The 13,201-nt window shown below is 38.9% G+C and overlaps 1 protein-coding gene across 2 annotated transcripts in view; it reads left to right on the top strand.

The window, feature by feature from the left end:
* Positions 1-13,201, top strand: part of ELMO1 (engulfment and cell motility 1) — a 314,062-nt gene that overhangs the window by 99,890 nt on the left and 200,971 nt on the right. For both annotated transcript variants that reach the window (XM_009637203.2, XM_035892761.1), the window contains exons 7-8: positions 1,543-1,578; positions 9,207-9,306. In XM_009637203.2, the coding sequence (XP_009635498.1) occupies positions 1,543-1,578; positions 9,207-9,306 (136 nt within the window). The remainder of the gene's footprint in view (positions 1-1,542; positions 1,579-9,206; positions 9,307-13,201) is intronic.

Here is a 13,201-nt window from a genome sequence, read left to right as displayed (position 1 = left end):
AGTTGAATCAGCGATTGGAGAGCTTGGAGTCCTAGAGCTGGTGTGGGCTGTACGGCATGGCAACAAATGCAAAGGGGGAAGACCTGTGGAGAAGGGGACAGTGAGGAAGGAGGGACCTCTTTGTTCTCCTTTTCAACAGAAGTCTGCCCAGTGTGGAGCTGCAGCCAACCCTCCGAAATAAAACTCTGAAATAGATGTAGGAGACACAACACGGGGTTAAGTAGGAGATGGATATTTTTTCTTCTTTTTTTTTTTTTTTTTTTTGTTTAAGTGGTGTTTTAAAAAGAAGTTATTTATCTTGGATGCCATTTTTACCATTGATAGTCTCTTTCTTCAGCTTGCTTAGTAGCATAATCAGCAGTTCTGAAGCTGGTTATTAGCAGGAGGATGACTTGCAAATTGTGATTAGTGGTCTACAGCTTTCAAATGCACTTATTATTTGCCACCCTTCCTTTCCCCCTTAATATTTGGCTCCCAGTTTCCTGAATATAGTAATATGATACCATAGCTTCTGGTTCACCAATGAGACACAACAGTGTATATCTTGGGGGAAAAATAGGAAATGCCTAAATAAAAAAACCCTCTAGGGTTAAGTTACACCTCTTGCTGCAACTGGGAACCAAGTGTTTTGGAAGCTACTGGGAAAGCAAGAGCATCACACTGAAGGTTGGGTGTGTAGCTTGGCCTCTTAGAATCTGAATCAGTAAGTGACATTCTTAAGCAGGTCATTGTCTTTCTTAGTCGGGTTGATTCAGCATCTTGGGTCTAGGCATGTCCATCGGTATGTGAATTTTAAGAGCAAAAGAGCTATGGGTGAGCTTACACATTCTTTTGGAATAAGATTGCTGCACTGTATTTATGTGTCATGGAGCTGGTGCAAGATGGTTTTGAGTTGTGAGTAAATGCAACTCTCTGGTTAAAAACCCAAGGTAAATTCTTTGCCTCCCTTAGGAGTCAACAGAAAACTTGTTCCTGATTTCAAAAAGTCAGGATTTTGGTCTATGTTGGTCCTAGCTACACAACAGCTTTCAACCGTGCTGACAGCTCTGACATCAGTATTAGTGATGGAGATTGGAAGTAAATAAAAGAGTTTTTCAGGCAACATGTCATAGCAAGGAGACAGAAAATGCTTAATATGTAAACCATTATTGGTTTGTACCAAAGACTACTTTTAACCAAATGCTTAACTAATTTAGGATGCCCAGATGTGCTTTAATGGTCAAGAGGAACAGGTTTTAGAGAAATCTGCTATCAGTTTCCCCTATTAACTGTCTTTTCTCTTTTGCTTTTTTCATAACAGAAGTCAACACAAGTATTCTGAGCAAATATTTGAAATTCATTTTGAATGTTCTTTACTTTACCAGTTACTGAACTGTTTCTATTCACAGCAAATTGTTAGTAATTTACTGCCTCTTCTTGTGTGTCTGTCTTGGAATTTTATGAATCAAATGTGGGTTTGTGAGGGTGTGTGTGTATGCATAAGTAAATAGAGTACAGATGTTTTAAAGTGTGTCTCCTCACGTGCAAGTTTTAATTTTGCAGACGATATCAGAAATTGCAGAAGATAATGAAGCCCTGGTAAGAACCTGATTAGATCATCACCTTGCACATTTCCTCTTCTTTTGCATGACTGAGTTCAGGCCCCTGCGCTAATCTTTATATGTAAATACAACTGTGCATATTCATTCAGCCAGTCTTGAACATTCTCTGTTTTCTGCTCTTTGATGCCTGTTAAAATTTTCTGATGAAGCCTTTTTTGCTTTGCTTGTGGAATGGTGCTTCATTTCTGTAACTCCTGCAGGGGCTTCTACTATTTCCTAAGTAAGGCTTTTGTTTTTTAGTTTGAGCAAACAAATCTTTTCCCTGCTTTCTCCAATTCCCCTCTTAAATTTGTCTGGCTTACATGATTGATAGCAGGCAATTTTAATCGTTGATGTTAGTGAGATGAAAGTAAAAGTCATTGTTCCAGTTTCAATTCCTATTATTTGCTGGTCGTACGTAATGCCAGTTGTTGCAGATAACTGCATAAAGGAAAACTGTAAGAGAAAGTTCCGAAGCGTGCTTATTGCCCTGCTGCTTTTGAATGGGACTCTTCTGTGTGCTTCAAGTTAAGCACAGGCTTCATAGGCTTTCATAAATTGGGACCCCAAGAGATACTCTAATATCTTGATTGGCTTGCAAGTTTGACACGTCAAGTGTAACTAAAACCCAAGGAAGCAAAAGAATAATTAATCAATTAACCGTGCATCTGTCTCTCTGAGAGCTTGATGTGGTTTATCATGCAGGAACTGCAGCTCCCCATCTGAATCCATGCTAAGTCATACTTTCACAAATCTGCTGTAAACCAAGTTCTGAAACATTTATTATTACATCATTGCCTAATAAATAAATTGCACAGTAAGAATGAATTTGGCAGGAAACTTAAATCCTTCCTCTATGTTCGCTTTCTCAACCTAATACAAGTAACTTGTTTCATAATAGAAAAGTTTAGATTCTGAGAAAAATTATTAAAATGGCATGAGGCTTTCAGAATTCTTGGCAGCATCACCCTGCCAAGACAAGGTACCTCCTGTGCATATAGATGGTGGGTTTTACCTCACTGCTGTGAAAATAGTCCCTTGTGGAAGAATCGTTGTACTCCTTCAGCATCTCTCCACTTCCAAATTCTGTTATCCTGTAGGCTTCTCTACATTAATTTATGTGATTGTCCTCAAGAGAGTACTAAAATACTGACTTATAGCTGCATTGCACCCTGGTCTTAGGACCTGATCATACTGATGATCTGAATTAATTTTTTTACGCAGTTTTGTTTACTCATGGGAGCAAGGCATTACCCATTATTGATCAGTGTAGATGTAGCACCTCAGCGAATACAGTAGTAAAGAAAGTGTATGTGACTAAGGCTTATTCTAACTTCAGAAGTTAAATACTGCCAGAAGCTTCAATTTGCATTGGGGGAAACAGTTTAGTATTTTGATTTCCATCGGTAGTACATGAAATGATATAATTAAAATAACACAAATTCTTGAGTTTGGGAATTGTACTAAAAAGATACCAGAACCATTGGTCAGGATGTGAAACTGATAGTTCAGTTAACAGCTCTCCTGTTCATACATTTTGAAGGTAAAGTGTGTATACACTAGTGCTCTGTTAGTGTAGTTATTGAACATCCTCACTGGTTTTCACCCATGTATTAATGGGAAAAGGTCCAATGAAACAAGAACTATTAAAAAAAAACCAACCCAAACCCTCAGAGCTTGATGCAAGCTAAACTAATACGTTGCAGCCTCCACCTGCTGTCTTCTTAACTAAAGAAACTTAAAGAAACCAAATGCTAATTAAAAAAAAAGTTTTGATTTACAGGATGACATATTTCATAAAGTGCCAGTATTTAATTTTATCTCTGGTAGGTTGCACATGCTAGCCTGACTTAATTAAAACCTGATTTTCATGGGCAGGCCTTGTTTAGTAGCCTTCTCCACTGAAGGAAGTTCTAAAATGCGAGTTTCTTTTTCTCTGTCTTTTCAGTTTTAGGGGTTCCCATTTTGTTTTGGGATTTTATTTATCACATGTTGGATAATACTTGGATTTAAAAAAAGAAAACAATTCTCACGAAACAGCTCTATCCATTGACCTTTGTATTGCAGTACTGAATTTTAGTCAAACGATGCTAATTGGAGAGCGATGTTTTTCATGTCTAGTTATTCCTGGTCTTTTAAGAAAAGCTGGTCCATTTAAGGAAATTACCAAGAAATGAGCAAAACCAGTAATTTAAAAGGTGGGGAATAAGACGAAAGGTAATTCTAATCGCATCTTCATGAGGAACCAGTGTGTAGTAGTTCCTCTGAGCTAGATTCCCATGCAAACAAATGCTTAACTTACCTCAAGGTGGATTTAGTCATACTCCATAATAAGAGTATCTACACCTGGATTTATTCAAGAATAGTTACAGTTCTGTTTAAAATTTGCAGCTTGTTTTCTTTAATCAGAGTTAATTTTCATGCTTAAAGAAGCCCTGATACCAGGGGTACAAAGCTATTTCAGGTTTTTGGAATGCAAGTGGTTTAAGATCAGTAGGGCTGATCCCTTGTAATGAATGCAGTAGAACTGTACCACAAAGAAATGTTTCAGTGGTGCTTGGCACGATGCAAAAAAAAATTCTGTGTCAATTGCAGTGTAGCAGTTAAGTGCATTTTCTGTAATAATTTAGAAAAATAGGGGCAGCAACCCTGCAGATTGTTCAGTCATTTTCAGCTGTACAGAGTAAGTACCAAGTAGGTGTGAATTGCTCTGATTTGATGGTGGCTTAGCTTCACCCTTGGAAAGGTTACTTGAAGAAAGAAGGCAGTGTAGAAGCAGTGAAGAGGAGCCATAGCAATAAAAAAGGTACTTGTTCACCCTGCTTGCAGCATCCTGCCGCATCATCAGTCTTTGTTTTAGACTTGGTTAGGTTCTTGCCCCTATGGCTTTTCCGGAGCTCTTGTCCTCTGATTATTAGATATATTCTGCTGCCCTGTTTAAATTTATTCATGGTCATTTATCCCTGACAACTCTTAACTTAAAAAGCTGTTCTTACTCTTTGATGTTGACCTCAATGATGTCAGGCCTTTCAGCTGCCCAGTATTAGGCTGTGAGCACAGTTGCTGAATGATAAGGGACTCGGTTAACTGCTTCCTTAACTCCTGCATTTGGTAGTGGGCTGCAACTCTTCTGTTGCCTCCTGCCCAGTTAAAGTTGTTTCTTTGCTGCCTTTCCTCTGCACAGTTATAGAGATTGGCTTTCATTCTGTTTTGCCCATGAAAAATGCTTTGTGTCAAGATGTCCTGGTTTTGGCTTCTAGTCCTAATGGGCTGGTGGCTGTATCCTGGTTGTGACAAACAACCAACAGTTAATTTCCAGGTTCTCCTGTGCAACTTTTATCACATAAAACATGAGACAATCCACCTAGCTTCTTTTTTTTGTTACTTGATGACAGCTGAGCCTAATTATCTCGATTTAAAGAATCATTTGAACAGCTGAATATTTTTTCCCTCCTCAATAGCAATAAAGTGTTCATTTTGCTCTGTGTGTTAAACATGGATTGAGGATATTCCGCCCCCCACCTAAAAAACCCCAACCCAAAAACATCTAGGGGTTTGGGTGCTCAAGTCCCATTAATTTATTTTGATAAGAAATCCAGACTGCTTTAGGCATCTTTCAAAATGTCAGACATAGTTCTATATATACATCTGAGGATTACTTAGCACACATGGTAAAAAGGTGGTTTAGCATGTAGAAGCGATACTAGGAAGGCAGGTGAGAGAGGTGTGGTGGTCAGGGTCACAAGCGCATTCCTGTCATTTTGAGGAAAGAAAAGCTAATATCAAAATGTGTTGGGTTTTTTTTCTTTACAGTTTCTTAAGGTAAGAATGCAGAAAATTCTTAGCAATGTAAATTAACAGGCTTTGACCTGGTATCTCTCTAAAACCTAAAAATGTGAAACACAACAGTTGATGTACTCTTCAGTCAGGTTTGTGGGAGGGGTTGAAGCGCACAGGCTGTGGATCAGAGCGTGGCCATCCATCCATGCTGGAATGGCTCACGCTGGGACAGCTGATGGTGTCGGAGACCACAGCTTTCCACTGCTTAAGAGGCTTTTGCTGAGTGAGAGCTGTTGTGGGCAAGGAGATGCTTCGTGGTGACCAGGTCGCCCATCCTCACAAGGCTGGGTGGGTGGGCGAGAGGAGTCAGGCAGAAGAGAATGGGGAAGCTTCATCAGCTGTCCCAGCCTAAGGTGTCCCCACCTAAGAGCCAGAGCCCTGAACGGCACTCAGGAGGGATTGTACAAGTAGCTTGCCTGAGACCATAGATCATTAAGATGTTGGTGTTAGTGAGATATGAAATTGCAATTACACAGTGCATCTTTCTGACCGTTTTTCCCCTCTTGCTGCGATGACACACATTAAAAAGCACCTTCTTCAGAATAACGGCCAAACTATTAAGTCATTTTGCCAGAGCAGCAGGGGTTTGATATTTACAGAGCTGTCGTGCCTTGTGCAGTGGATTAGTCTAAAAAGATTTTATGAAGAAAGAGGCCCCATCATTTTTTCAGACTTTTTGTATGACTAAAACACTTACTCACTGAGATTTCAAGTTAAACAGCTCCTACCACATATTTTCTAAGATTACTACTTTTACAAACAAGCTTCAATTCCCTTGAAATTTCTAGCATCTATTCTGTCTGCCGCTCTTAATAGTATGAATGCGTCTGCACGTGTGTGTCTTGAAATGATTTGAAATGAATTGCTTGGCAGTCTATTTCTACCTATTTGCTTGTGTTTAAACACATAACAATGAATCGACACCGCTCCCTTCCCCCTCCAGATACTTTAATCCTTATCTTGCTCTAGTTACCCTGGAGATTGCTTTCATCTCTAGCTGTGCTATTCCTAATGCTTATCCCTTAAGCCTGGCTTTTGACTTTTGCGATGCCACTTGGTGTATACATGTGTGTGCAGGTGCATATATATAGCTATATATTTAAAAAAAGATGTGCTGTCTCTGTGTGGTGCTGCATAATATAGAGAGTTGGAGTATTTTGTTCTGCTTGATTAGTCCCAGTGTTGCACCTCTTCCTTCCCTCACATTAGCTATTTGAAGCAGTGTCCCAGGAGTGACACCTGGTGGGGTGTCTGCTCATTTTAAATTGAAAAGTACTTTCACCTTCTGGATCCCAAAGAGTTGTATCACTGTCACATTTCCTAAAACCAGGTTTATACATTAATACCAGTATTTCCAGCTCCATTAACCCAGTTTCCCCTCCAAAGCTGCGGAGGAGGCTGGATTAATTGCCAGGATCAATCGGTAGTTTTGGTGATAAAAATAAATGAGACTATTGAAAGTAAAGGAATTAAACGAACCTGAATTCCAGCCACTGCTGTTCTGCAGGTAAATATCCATAGGCAGGTTTAATATAGCTTAAATGGTCCTTCTAAACTATACCCATTGTTAATGGGGATTAGCTTTCATATACAGTTAGTTTATAGAAGAGTATTTAAGGACTAAATGCAGCTTAATTGACTAAATTTTTAAACAATATATGAGAAAATGTAGGAGAGATAATTTATCTGCTTAGTTTAGTGCTGGGAGAGATATTTCAACATGTGACCCATCTTTTTGTATTTTTTTTTTTTTTTTAATTTGGATCTAATTTAGTGTAGCTTCTTAAAGTACCAAAATTCCATGTATTTGTGGAAGTATTCTGTCATGAACATGCATGAGAACTTGGTACAAGTTTTTAGAAGGAAGCCTTTCCTAGGGGTGCTGTTTTATTTGTGGATTCATAAATAACCATTATATGCAAAAGGAAGGGATTGAGGAAAATGACAGGACTGGAGCTTGATTAAATTTCCTGCAGAGTCTTATTGTTGTCTTGTTAATGAAATCTTTGTTTATTTGGAATGCTAATGATGGCATTATAAATCTAATTTAATTCTTAAAAGATTTGCAATATTAAAAAGCAAACAAACAAAACCAACCCCCCTACACCCAAAACAAACCCAAAAACGTCCAGAACATGTAATTGCTGAACAAAGTATTCCTTGCGGAATTACAGTAGATTTTTTTAAAGATAATGTATTTTTCTTGTTTGCTCTTTGGAGTAGTTTTTTTCATTTTTGTCATAAATAACCAATGCCCTTATTGTGGAAGAAAGGTGTGTTTGGGTTTTTTTTGTTTTTACTCACAAAATGGTGAGAATGGCAAATTTTCTTTTTAGTGGAGGGCCTCTGTGGAGTTTTGATGAACAAGAGGTTCTATCTAAATGAAGGGACCACTGAAGGCCGCTTCCCGCCATCAGAAATCCCTAATTGGCAGATTATGTCAAATCGGGTAAACTGGCTGTTGGAGTTGCTACATTGAAACCGATTTTCTGCCTTATTCCGCTGTACTGAAGTACACATCTTCCATCTGAATGGATGTTCACTTATTTGTGCTGGGTTGGTGCAGGGGAGCAGAGCATGCAGTAAGGATTACCAATTACATTGCTTAAACTATGGCTATAGACTCAGGTTTTCAACATACTGAGCGTTGTAGTTCCAATATGACAGAGGGTTGTTGTTTTTTTTTAATTTTATCTTTTTGTTAGGTAAGCTGTTGCATTAAAATCAGTGGGACTATTCATGCTGTTTAGATTGATTGTATGCTTGTGCTTGTTAAGATGGCTTAGCAGCAGAGTACCTTGCAGGCAGTTTGACATGCACCTAAAGGTAATCCGCTGCTTCATTTCAGGCTCTCTGCACTGCTGCTTGTATTGAGCAGTTACCTCATTGAAGGGCTTCATTGAAATCATTACGGCTGCTGACTGTTCGGTGCCCTGACTACATATAGAAATTCAGCTTATCTTTAAAAGCAAGTTTTTAACATGGAAAGTTCCTGTGCAGCTAGTCAGGTTAGAGCATATTCTTTATGTTGAGTTTAAACCTGTTTTGAATTTAGTTGCGTTCGTACAAAGATGCATTGAATCTCAAATTTACAAATGTAAATTTATGGGTGTAAAATGCAGTGTAGTGGCCTGCAAACCCTAAACAATTAGAGCTGCGTGCTTGGATAAACTATGGGAACTCTGCAGTTCGCTTGACATGGTTGCCCATAGATAAAAAAGAGGAGACGCATCTTCGGGTTCAAAGAAAAAAAAATCGAGGCATTAACTATTGGAAAATTGCTGCCCAATATATAATCTCTTTTGGTGCATTTTTGAAATATTTTTGCTTCCTTGTAAGAGAAGGAACAAACAGTTCACTAACTTTCTGCCAGTCTGCTTAATGCAGAGGTACTGAACTGTGGCACCTCTGTATGACCTTCAATTAGGAGCATTTCCATAAGTCGATAAGTCACTTCTTTTCTTCTGTTAGATCTAAACCTCTGAATTTAAAAGAGAAGTTTAATTTGGACTATCAGATTTCCTTGAGCGCACTGCATGTAGTGCTCTCCCGGGGATTAGTTCTTCTCTTGCAAAATTGCTTTCTTTCAGGTGACTGTTCTTGATGTCCATGCTAAATTGTTTTGGAGACTCTCTGTTGCACGGCCCCTCTTGCTCTTCTGCTACCTCTTAGTCCATAATTGGCTTCATTTTCCTGCCTTTCTGAAAGCTTCCTGCTGCTTTATTCCCTTGGTCATTGCCCTGCTGCATCACTGGTAAATGTTGTCATGACTCCTGTCTCTTGCAGCTTTGGAGATATGTTGTCCTTTACACTGACTGCATTTGTTGAGCTGATGGATCATGGGATTGTATCGTGGGATACATTCTCTGTGGCATTCATTAAAAAGGTAAATTTGTAATCAATGCTATCTGTTCTATATCAGTTTAAGTTTTGGAGGTGAGGCGTGGTTTGGTTTGGTTTTTTTTTTTTCCCAGGTACATTATTTAGATCATTGGTTAAAAAAAATACATGAAAATGGTATTAAAGTGGTATTTCAAACTGTAAGTACTTGCATTTGCAGGATCGGGCCCAACTTCTACAGAAAACAATGGGAGTGAATTGGGATCATCACTATTAGGCTTATTACACAAGAAATTGCTTGCTCAATTACAGTGTGACCTCCCTGTGCAGATACCATGCAGTTAAAGCAGAAATTAGTATTTTGATTTAATGTAAATTAAAATGAGTAATACCATATTTCTTGAAACAAAAGCAGCACTGAACTGTTTCCTCTGGGGGTATGGGGAGAAGACAAGTGGGTTAGTTTACAAATTTAAGTTAAGCTGATATCTACTGAGTTTATCAAGTTCAATTCTTCTCCCTGCCCCAAATCTTGCAGCTGAGGTCTGTGGTTTTGAAACAGACCCTTCCACGATCTGTAACATTTTTTTCTTTTCTTACATGTAGGAGATGCACAAAACCGGCAGAAACATGGGAGTACTCTTTAAGTACAGAGATTAACAGACTTCAGGAAAAAGTTTTTTCTGCTGGTTTAACCCTTTTCGTTTACTGTGGAAAAAACCACCCTACGCCTCTTTACAAAGAATTTTCAAATCAGATTGAATTCAGAACTTATCTTAAGTTAAAGTGTGTTTGTACAGGTTCAAAAGATAGCATTTTACTGAAGTAACTCTGATACCAGTAGCACTAATGGAATGAATATAACGTTTGGCAAAGATACCTTCATTTTAACTGAGTGTGTCAGAGCAAAGACTTAATTTAAATTTGGTTAGAAAACTGCTACTACCAAAGGAAAGTACAAATTTACTTTTGTTGCCAGAACTTGAAAGAAGAATCAATTATGAAAAGAGCATTAGATATTAAAGCTCTGTTTTTGTCATTAAACATGATGGATGCTATTTGTAAGAAAAATTAGTATAATTGATCTGGGTTTTGGACTCTTTTTTTTTTTTTTTTCTCCAGTCTTGCAGATAGATTATGATGATGATTGTTGTTCGCTTTTCATGGCAAAGAAAATAGTACAGTTGTTTTTTAACTGACTGCATGAGATACAAGGTCAAGCCCAGAATGCTTTATGTGCTAGGGGAGCCTACTTAAGAAGTGTATGAAGAGACTTGCAAAAATAAGTTTATACTGGTCTACTTTGTTAATGACTCAAAATTATTGTCCTTGTCTAACCTTATCAACATCTTTTGCCGTGTGGGTTGTATAGTAACTACTAGAGGAAAGTGTTGTGTGCACCCCTGTTAATGGCTCGTCTCTTCTGTCTGGCACTTCCATAGGTTTCCCTGGACAGTGACCCAATTTAAAAAACGAACCAAAAGACACAAACAAAAGCATTCTCACAAAGTACTTACAAAAACCAAAACTGGAGAGTAAAAAACAGAAGTGAAACTGGTGGACAAGAAAGGGACCGAGGAGAGGAATAGGACAGTTAGAAGAGAAACAGAGGGACAAAGAATGACAGAAATAGAGGAAAGAGGCACAGATGTGTCCTGACCTCCCATGCAGTTGGGAGCCACAAGAGCAGAGCCCTTAGTGGGGTTCTGTGGGCAAGGGGCACACCTGAAGGAGCACCTTTGGATCATGTCTCTCTGGGTGCCAATCTGCAGCTTTATTCTCACTTGTTTCTCTGACCTTGGCTTTTAACAGGCCACTTGAGGTTGCTGATGGACTACTGCAAGTGGTTGAGGGGATGGATGAGGGAGCTGATAAGCTTCTGCTAGCTGGGGGGGAATGTTGCAATCCTACTTCAAGTGCTTCTGCCCTTTGAAGCTGTCTTTCATGTTAAATGGAAGCCAAAGTGGAACGGGGAGGAATTAATCTCAACTTTTTTCTTGAATAGTTTTCTAACTTAAAATATAGAAGTTGGAGGAGACCTCAAGGGGAGCCTCTAACTGCTTCTAATGACTAACTGCTTGGTGTTGGACGCAGTCTCCTTCCCATCCTTTGGGTACATAAAGACTGCTATTCCAGCCGCTGCAAATAAGAATTGACACTTTCAAGGAGAGCTTTGTTTCTTATCTTAAGGGAAAATAGCATATTTTTTAAAACTTCCTTATGATACACGAGATTCTCTCAAGACCTTGTTCTTGCTTATGACAGTAAAGTTTATTTCCAGCTTGCCTAGTTGCCTAAAGGATTTGGATGCCCAGTTCTTAGAAAATGTCATGGTAATTGCATATCAAAATACACTATACAAATTTGGTACTCCCATCTTTAGTTCCTACAAGAGAAGGCATAAAGTGTGTCATATTGGTTGAGATAGTTAAAAATACCTCTTAGAATTATTTATATAATTGCTGTTTCATAACAGCACGATGCAGAGTCTTAACCTTGATGAATTGGTTACCCTGCCTTCTAAAAGGGACTGCAGGAAAAGAGAGTGGCAGCAGGGGAAGGATCTCTGTCTCACAACTGTCAGTTGTTTTTTCTGTAGTCAAGTGCAACTCTAGTTCCTTACTTGAAAATGAGATGCAGGCTTTAAAATTTTACTGTGTGTTAGGACATAACAGAGAGCAAAACTGTGTCAGGTTTTTCTGTACATTTCTGACATTGAAACGGTCCAGACAAATAACTAATGAACATACCACGGCTCAGAAAATCGGATCTGTTGCCTTCACTGTTCTTTCCCTGTGTGGTTGTTGTTGGTGGTGCAGTTTATTTTGTTTGGGTGTTTTGTTTTTGTTTTTTAATTTTTGATTTTTAACTTTTTAATTCTCTCCTGTGCTTTAAGTGATGCTGAAACAGGAAGAGAACTTGGATGATGTAGCTTAGTTTGCTGTAGGTTTCTCATCTACCCTCACTTCACATGTTTAGCTCCTGTTTCAGAGAGTACTGGGGCTGAACATGTAAAGGCATTCTGATTGCTAATTTCCCTTGAAATTGATAGGAAGTTAAGCACCCGGCCACTTCTGTATGGCTATATATGTCCCAATAGGACTATGCAGATACTAAGGTTACAGGAATTTTGCTGAACAAACAGTTTTATCCTTAGTGAGACACACATGTGAAAGTGCAAAGCAATGAAGTTGCTTATTTCTGGAGGAGAGGTTTTATTTCTCTGAGCTCACATTATTTTTATCATCAGAATTTTTGATAAATGAGTGCAGGATTATTTTTAGATATTGAAAGCCCTCCCTGCGTGTGTTGCTCAATAAGCATAGAACAGCAAATAACACAAATGTGAACTCCTATTGATTCTTTTCAAGAAGGGTCTTTATGCTGTGTCCTGTGTTGTTCCCCCCCGCCCCTCCATCCAGAACTTCAGGTATGGTAGTAGAATTTCTTTTTAATCTAATTTTGTTCCCTCTGGAACTGGCATGCCTTATTTATCAGGGACGACAAGCCTGTTATTTCTGGCCAGACTTCATGCTTCAGCAGGGTGGTTATGAATATACATCGCTTGACATGCCTGTTACCTAGCAGATGTTCTGCATGTGTGTTCAGTGTGATATGTCATGGCTTTTTAAACACACAAGCCAGCTTCATACCTTGGGTTTGCATTTATGATTAAAAGATGTTATGATCCAGGGTCAGAAGAGCAAGTATGCGTAAGGCAGCCTTTCTTAGACTGAGGGTTCAGTTATCCATACTGTTACATTTCTGCAGGCCCCTGACGGGAATATGTTGTATCCCAGTGAAGCGTTTATGCTGCCACTTGAAATATCATGGGAAGGAGCTGCTGCACTAAGAATAATTCATACATGTCAGGGCTTCTAAAGAGGATGGTGACAGCAATCTGGCAAGTTGGGACACAGTCTGGACATATTGTATTCCTG

The sequence above is a fragment of the Egretta garzetta genome, unplaced genomic scaffold, assembly GCF_000687185.1.
Source record: "Egretta garzetta isolate BGI_Z169 unplaced genomic scaffold, ASM68718v1 scaffold514, whole genome shotgun sequence".
NCBI classification, from domain to species: domain Eukaryota; kingdom Metazoa; phylum Chordata; class Aves; order Pelecaniformes; family Ardeidae; genus Egretta; species Egretta garzetta.
The sequence above is the reverse complement of the archived record's forward strand: the minus strand, read 5'-3'. Positions and strand labels throughout refer to the sequence as shown.